An 8,808-nucleotide genomic window follows, 5' to 3' on the forward strand; every position below is an offset into this window, starting at 1 on the left:
CACTTGACTTGCAATCTGCAGGTCCTGGGTTCGAATCCCGCCATGTACCAATGTGTTTTTCGATTTTCGATTTACATATGTACACTTATCCGACGTTCTTATGGTGAAGGATAACATCGTGATTCAACCTGCACATATCTGAGAAGAAATTCATATGTGTGAAGTCAACCAACCCGCACTTGGCCAGCGTGGTTTACTATGGCCAAGCACCTTTAACTTAGGGTAGGCTCCGAGCCCCTTAGTAGGGACGTATAGCTGATGATGCACTGACTCACGCAACTTCGTCCGCGCGGACTTAAAAAACTATGTTCTAGTGAAACTATCCATGCCAAATTCTATCCAGATCCATTGATCTGTTCTAGAGATACTTTGAAACAAACATCCAGCCATTCAAATCGCATTTATAACATTTGTAACAAAACATTTTTAAGCTATTTTTGCAAACAGATAAGCATCAAATTCGACATGGTTTATTTTTCATCAAAAAGTGTATCGGTCGGATCGATTATGTACAACGTGTTTTGAAAAATAATTTTGTATGAATATGCAAAATGTAGAAAAAATCTGAATCTTACTAATATTATAAATACGAAAGTTTAGAAGTATGGATGAATGAATGGTTGTTTGTTAGAAGGCATCTACAGAACGGTTCAACGGATCGAGCATAAATATTGCACTGATGTAAAATATAGTCTGGAAGAAAACATAGGCTACTTATTAAGATGTTTTAACACCGCGCGGACGGAATCGCGGGTGACATAAAACTAATTTATTACAAATAAAAATAAAATTCCAAAATGATAATGAAATAATACCATAAATGTATGTCTACAACTGATATGATGGAAGAGATTAACTTATAATGCAGATAATAAGGTTTTATTAATCGTTAAAAATAACAAATTACTTTCAATAACTCACTCGTAACCTTAACTTTTTAATAAACAATACAACAAGCTACGCATTTCATATAACTTAGATGAATAATAGAGAATAAAATTTATTTGTATTTGTATAATATTAACAGGAAATTCAACTGTATTTATTAATAATAGAACTTCAATATAATTAATTATGCTTAAAATTCTTTATGATTTGACCTTTTATTTAACAATTAATTTATTTTAAAACGATCCTTCACATGTCTAACCGTCTTCTCTAACCTACAATGTCTGGTCAGAACTAACCTTGTTTATATCATTAAAAATATTCGTGGTTGTGGCATGGTCCTTAAGCAATTAGTAATTTATCAAATAAATATTTAAATTAAGAACACATAACTAATTATTACCAACACGTAATCTCAGTAGAATAGAATAATAACATCTAAATATTAACATATAAAGTACATCGCATTTTTGGCGTTAAGTTTTCTGTATAGTTATTGCTGAAGAAACACTTATAATCTCTATTTTTTAGAGAATTTTAGGGACGGTATTTTTTTTAACAGTGAAATGAATGAATACTTTTATTCTTAGAAACCCACGATTAGTAACACAAGACCAATATGAAAGATCCTCATGATTAAGTACGTAGCAAGTTAATTTATTTATGTATTAGTGGGTTTCTAAGAACAGAATTATCGCTTGAAACATAACGTTATCTCTGTTTTGTCAAAGATAATGATGAGAATGACGACGAATATGTTTTTTACCGTGATTGTGGTCTCAAAAACCAACAATCAAAGCCTTAATTTATCGCAACTTTTAATATTATTAGATTGTAGTTTTCCCTCTGATCTATTTGTCATTCAATATATGAGTCGGATTGCTCAAGATCATTACAGACGCTAACGTAACATATCGTGCTCGGATTACTACACGGATTTTACTATAGTCAGACAAATTTGTCTGACCCGGTGGGCATAAGTGAAACTTAATTATAGACCAACTAGGATATCTGAGCGGGTGAGAGAGAGGCGCTGCTATCGCATTTTGTACTGTTATAAAATCTGTAAAAGCTACTTAGACATAGAAAATGAAATAAAATAATAAAATTGCATGAAAGCAATTATGAAAAGGATGTAGTGACGCTTTTTGACGTTGACAGAGGGGCGCTAGTGTGCTGTCATAATTATGTTTGACTTATGTCCACCGGGTTAAATATCCTTGTGACATAAAATTCTTGTGCTGTAGCTGTCTTGTCGTGATTTGACAAATATGTCATTTCCTGTGCCTAAGTAGGTTTTATACTTTCTGACATAATTAACTGCGATAACAGCGCCTCTCTTACCGGGCCAGATGAGTTTATCGTACTATATAACCTTTCCATTGACTTAACTAACCAAGGTCCACATGTTAACATAGTTTCGTAAAAGAAATGATAATTTAAGTCAAACTTGAATATTGTTAGAGTGGCGCTGCTGTCGCAGTTAGTTCTGTCAGAAAATAAACTTAAGGATAATGACACACAAGATATGACGAGATGGCTACTTTAATTTTAGTTTTGGCTACGGGTCAGATTTTAGTAATTATTAAATATATTAGTTCTCTGGTATTGTGTGACATATTTGTAAGCTCGACAAAAACGTTGTTGGCAAAACAAAAAAATCTTTTTAGTAATTTTAATTCGTTTAAATACTGCTATAATTGTAAATGCAAAATGTTGAACGGATCTAGATGAAATTTGTCATACAGGTAGGGCAAAGTCTAAAACATAGGCTACTTATTTAGTTTTTTTAATTTCGTGTCGCATAAGACAGCCAGTATTACATAACTCGACTCAAAGTAAGATGGCGCGACATCTATTGTAGTGTCTATTTGAATAATGTATTTGTACATTTAATAAATTTATTTTACTGACTTCCAATAGACTAAAAAGGAGTCAATTTAAAATTTTTTTGTTGTTTTATTTCAAGGTCGAGGTCATTTACCTACAACTCAATTTAAACTTCCTATTCCTAAACAAAGAAATACTAGATTAATTGGAGAAGAAAAAAAACACTAGATTAATTGGAAGAGAGGTTTAATTTTAATTCTATTAGCAAAAAGATCTTAAGTAAATAAAAATTAGCGAAAAACCAATAAAGTTTCTTTATCTTGATGAAAAAGACGACAATTCAAACTGATTACTTAATATTACTCTAAAGTTTCAATTTATAGAAGAAATCCTTTAAACATTAATTTGAAACAATACACTTATTACCGCAATCTTAACCTTAGATCCCACATGAACGCCTTATCATATTGTTGGTCTCTTATTAGTTCACTTCGAGTTTAAAAACTATAAGATTTATTTAACTATTTAACAATAACATTTTATTTCTTGTTTTAGGCTATCAGTACACTAATGGCAGACCGTCTAGGATATTTTGCCAACGTAGGTGCTTACTACTCTATTGCAGCGCTTGGATCTACTCTCTTCAGGAACATGACTGCTGAGGAACTTCTCTGGGGGTACTCGGATCCAATCGTATCAATCGCTAATAAACTGCTGCCAGGATGGATTGATTTCGAGAAGATAGGAATCCTAGATCGGGTATGTGGCTATTGCATCTATAACATTATCGACCATCTAAGATATTTATTAATTGATCTGCTTTGAGAAATGTTAGAACATTACATGCTTACTAACTAAGGAAATGGATTTATTTTGTCTGCGCGTGTTTAGAAACCGGAGGACGCTTTACATCAGGAAGTTATTGTAATTAATGTCTTCGCTGAAGCCTAAACAAATGACAGTAGTGTTATACTTTTGTTTAATTTGTTAGTATGACATTCAATAATTGCCTTTAAAACCAATAATTTTAAGTAGAAATTGCCTTAAAATCCTGAGTAGAATACATATGTATCTTTTACGGTTTTGTTTGCGTTACTAAAGTTAAATAAAAGTAATAAAGATCGCCAATCAACCACATTATCTTCGTAATAGCTTGTATTATCTCTGACTATAAAAAATGGTTCCTTTTAACAGTTCTACGCGAAACGACCAGATACAGCTGAAGTGGAAATCGGTGATGAATCGAGGAAATTCTCTTTAAATTCCTGGAACGAATCCCCAGGACTGGCTGAACAAGGATACACCGATCTTAATACCAGGTTGTTTACTTGTACTCTATTATGACCCCCTATAATGTTAACGCCTCTACCTATTATGAAGAGTGACCTATTCGATTTATGTTATTTTTTTTATAAGAGTCCAATCAGTGGGGCTATTTTTTTTAAGTCAAGTAAGTGAATTAGTATGTTCTTAAATGTTAATATTATTTAGTAAGTTTGAAGTTCGACTATTTAATTTAAAAGCGTTTGTGTGGCTTGTATGGAAATCTTTAAATGAGTCATACGTTGTCAGAGTAAAGATAACCTGTTTTAGTCATAACGAATTCAAAACAAATTTAATATAATATTTGATTTATATTAAGTTATAATAGTATTTAAATTTCAGCATCCCATGCAACCGTATTAAGGGGTCCTACGAGGGTCTCATGCTGCCCCCTATGATATCCAAAGATGTCGTGATACCTATATTCAGGAAGCAAGCTTGCAGGATATATCCATTTTCTTTTGTGGATGAGATGAAAGGAGAATATGGATTCAATTTTTACAGGTAAAAGACATTATGGTGTCATTTTGGTATGTCCTTATTATATTAATGATCAGTGGTATTTTACTGTCGAATATATATAATTCTGAGACACAAAGAGAATCACATGTTTTTTTAATAATGTTTATGTGTTCTTCCAGACTACGATCTACATCTACGCTAAATTTAATCGAGATCCGTTGAGCCGTTGCGTAGATATCTTCAAAAAAATATCCATCCATCCATTTAAACATTAGCATTTATGCTATTAATAAGATTATGGAAATATTAATGTAATTAGTAAAATGTTTTCTATTGTTCTTAGATTCCAACTCCAAGAGTCCGCTTTCAATAAAACTTCAGAGTACGCTTGCAAATGTACTAAAAATTGTCTACCAGATGGGTTCGTTGACGTCAGCAACTGTTACTACGGTACGTAAACAATATTAAACACAAACACTTGACTTGCAATCTATAGGTCCTGGGTTCGAATCCCGCCATGTATCAATGTGTTTTCAATTTATTGTTGAGTCAAATTAATTAGTACAGAAGATGAATTCAGTACATTTAAACTAGTACTAATAACACAACTTTGTTTCAGGTTTCCCAATTGCCTTATCAAAGCCTCATTACGTGGACGTGGACGCACAACAACAAACATACTTCGAAGGCATGAATCCCGAACCTGAAAAGTATTATTCACAACTTGATGTTGAACCGGTAATTATCAATTAACAATAATGTCTTTTACATTAAGAATTGTTTTTATAACGTTTAGTGTTCGTACGTGCGTTTTAAAATCGCCAAAGTGCCTTCACTCTTGTTCCGTACGTAAAAAATAATCGCGTTTTAAAAGCGCTGCCGTATGAATAGATATATTGAAATGTATTTGTTTTATTTGAATGAAAAACGCCCATGTGAATGGGTGCTTATTGTATTGTTTATAAAGCTATTGTTATCTGTCGGTATCTATGTGTCTAGTCGCCATAACCAGTGTCGTATTATCTGAAGCGGTAGTAATTTTTATGAAATTTTCATCGATTACATGTGAACATTCTTTAATTTTAGACTGTGGGAGTACCATTAGCTCTATCTATTAATGTTCAAATAAACGTCGCAGTCCGGACGTCTCCGGGGAATCCAATCACAAAACCCGTGAAAGACAAAGTTCTGCCAATAATGAGGATATCGTTGGTAAGTATGAATTCGTAAACAGTACCTAATTAAGTAAAAGGAGTTCCAAATATCTGCAAGCATTATTATACTTATTCATATAATTATCTAACTGTGGGTTTTCATTCCTGAAACATAACATACAAAACATATTGACGTACCTCTTATTCTTATTTAAATAACTGAGATAGCAATATTTTTTACGGGTACTTCAACAAAGAAAACTCACGGTTTTTGCTTTTTAATACCGCAATTGATAGTTGTTTAAGTTAGACTTTGTTGACTTGACTTAGTTAAAGGAAAATGTAATTTTCTTAGAAATATAAGTTAACACGAAAATAACATACTATGTTATATATTTGCATATTAATTTAACTTCGTATATGTTTAGAATCAGTCAATATGATGATTCATGATGTCATCTTTGACGTTATTTATCTAAGAATAGAATTTAACAACATATTTATATATATATATATATATATATATATCTTTGGTTAAGGTATATAGATGAGAAATTATTTCGTAAGCCTTAACATAAAAATAGCCAAAACTTAGCAGAATCAGTTCTCTTATTTAATATGCAGTAAAGGACTTTTATTTCCTACCCTAATTTGGTTAATAAGTAACCTATGTATTCTTCCAGACTATGATTTACATTTAGCCAAATTTCATCGAGATCTGTTGAGCCGTTCTGAAGATACCTCCAAACAAACATCCATCCTTCCATCCATCCAAACATTCGCATTTATAACATTAGTTAGATTAACCAATAGAATATTTTAGACATGAATTTGAAACATGTTCAATTTTCTATCTAATTTTAAAATTAGTTTTTCCAATTCCACGAATAATTAAATTGGTTAACTTTGATAACATATCTCCGAAAAGTTTTAAATCTACCATGAAAATTAAACACAATTATTTATTAAAAAAAAACTTTAGTCATTGTTAATTTTATTATTTCTTGTGATATTAACAAAACAAAAGAAAACCTTCAAGTTTAATTGGTTACATGTCAAATAAATTACGCTTAGATATTCTATTTTAAAAGTCTAGACATTTAGATGATTAAGCTACGAAAACTTTCAACAAATGTTTTATTAGTCAATATTTTTTTACTAACCGATTAAAATAGTCAAAAACACAAATGTAAATAAACCTTTTCTTACATACGCATTGTATTTTTATCGCAGAAGGGTAGGCAAAGATTACTAAGTTTCAATTGCCGCAATAATAGTAGGCATACTTGTTTATTACATACTCTAATGGCCGAAATTTTCTTTCAGTTTTGTAAAGAAGCACCTCCAGAAGTAATACAATTGCTGCGACTTCGGTTCGTCATCGCCCCACCTGTCGTACTCACTGTACAAATACTTCTCTTCATCATTGGTACATTCTTTGCAATCCAAGGGGCTTACAGAATATGGAAACCGACTTATAAAATAATCCAGCAACAAGAGAAACCTAAAGTGAGAAGGAAGAGTACTGAAAGAAGAAGAAGTAGTATTATTCTTAACATGTCTGATAATTCTGGGTTTAAAGATGACGATGATTTGGCTAAAGAAGCAGTATCACTGCTAGCTATTACAGAAGAGGATGGAGATTTGCCAGACTTACTTGCCGACTCATAATAAAAGTAGCTGATACTATAAACAGGCAACACTTTAGAAGACGATCAAACAAAAGTCAGACGTGAAATGGAAGTATTCCTGCGTTTAGCCTGATTGTGATGCCAGAGGTTAATTCTTAGCTCATCCTTGCCCACCCTTTTCCTCTTAGTAGTTTAAGTTATAAAAGAAATTATTTTCTTCAGTTTGTACTCTCCTCTACTAAGAAAAAATTGCCTAAATATTATATGTAAGGAGTCTATGTGTAACAGTCGTTTAATTTGAGACTTACTTATTGATTTGATTTTTTATAAATAGCAGAAGTATTTTTGTGTACATGTCCCTGTTTTGTTTTTGTAGATTCTGATTTTAGATGAGGCTTTTACGAGTATGTTATATTTAAAAAATTTTTCATTCCTTTTTTTAATACGAAAATTCCTTTGTCACAAATTACCAATTTCTAGAATCTAGACTATTCTAGAAGCCATGTAAAAATTTCTGAAAAATTAAAAAGGAAAATAGAAAATTTTCTACGTTTCTGCAAACGAAACTGTATTTGCTCAATTTATTTATAAGTTTACAAAATATTCCTATGTTGGGGATGAACGATGTATGTTATTATATAAGATTGAATGTTTTATATTATATTATATAAATTACATAAATGTATTAGTATATAATATTTAATATTATTATGTACTATTTGTTTAGTAATTTGCTAATATAATTAGTTTTTTAAATAGGTTACTGTTTTGATTGTGTAGACTTATTTAAAGAAATTCGGGAACAAATAATTTAAAATATTTTGAACGCTCTGATGTATTTTTATCAAGTTTTTCATGTTAATTAGAAAATGAAATATTTAAAAAAAATTATCATTATCAATTTTATAAAATCGAATGTATTTAATCGGTTTTGTATGGAAGTTAATGATAAGAAATAAATATTTAAAATTTGGAAGAATTACTACAATATTTTCAGCGTTGTGTAACCGTTATCAAAATAGCAGTAACCGTTCCTGTTATGCTATTATCTATTATCTAAGTTATTTTTAATAAAATGTGATATTATTATTAAATATTTTTAAGTTATTTGTAAACTGTAAATTTTGTAAATAGACTGACGGTGAATGTAATAAAAGTTTTTTTTATAGATTTTACATAACGTGCGTTTTATTTCAAAAAAATTTACAATCATTATTTTAATTATATCGAAAAAGAATATTTCATTTTTTTTTTTACATATAACATCTTCATTTTTTGTCCAAAAATCATAAATCTAATACGAAACATCTTTATTTAAAATAATTTTACTAATAATTATATTTTTTAAAAAACAAATAAAACTTAGTAGGAATAAAAATAAATAAACTGCCTGTAATTCCAACATAAACCTGGGTTTTTAGAATAAACATCCTTTTAAATTAACATATATAAATATTTTCTTTACATTTAGTCATTTACATTACATATATTGATAATTTACATTTATACAATTAAGACTA

The 8,808-nt window shown here is 30.3% G+C and overlaps 1 protein-coding gene across 1 annotated transcript in view; it reads left to right on the forward strand.

The window, feature by feature from the left end:
• The window catches only part of LOC106719412 (scavenger receptor class B member 1), a 29,529-nt gene extending 21,936 nt beyond the window's left edge, over nucleotides 1–7,593 (forward strand). The window contains exons 6-12 of the mRNA XM_045679186.1: nucleotides 3,274–3,477; nucleotides 3,913–4,037; nucleotides 4,384–4,545; nucleotides 4,847–4,953; nucleotides 5,123–5,241; nucleotides 5,590–5,715; nucleotides 6,984–7,593. Of these exons, the coding sequence (XP_045535142.1) occupies nucleotides 3,274–3,477; nucleotides 3,913–4,037; nucleotides 4,384–4,545; nucleotides 4,847–4,953; nucleotides 5,123–5,241; nucleotides 5,590–5,715; nucleotides 6,984–7,328 (1,188 nt within the window). The 3' untranslated portion in view covers nucleotides 7,329–7,593. The remainder of the gene's footprint in view (nucleotides 1–3,273; nucleotides 3,478–3,912; nucleotides 4,038–4,383; nucleotides 4,546–4,846; nucleotides 4,954–5,122; nucleotides 5,242–5,589; nucleotides 5,716–6,983) is intronic.
• The last annotated feature ends 1,215 nt before the right edge of the window (nucleotides 7,594–8,808 follow it).

Source organism: Papilio machaon, chromosome 9, assembly GCF_912999745.1.
Source record: "Papilio machaon chromosome 9, ilPapMach1.1, whole genome shotgun sequence".
Taxonomy (NCBI): domain Eukaryota; kingdom Metazoa; phylum Arthropoda; class Insecta; order Lepidoptera; family Papilionidae; genus Papilio; species Papilio machaon.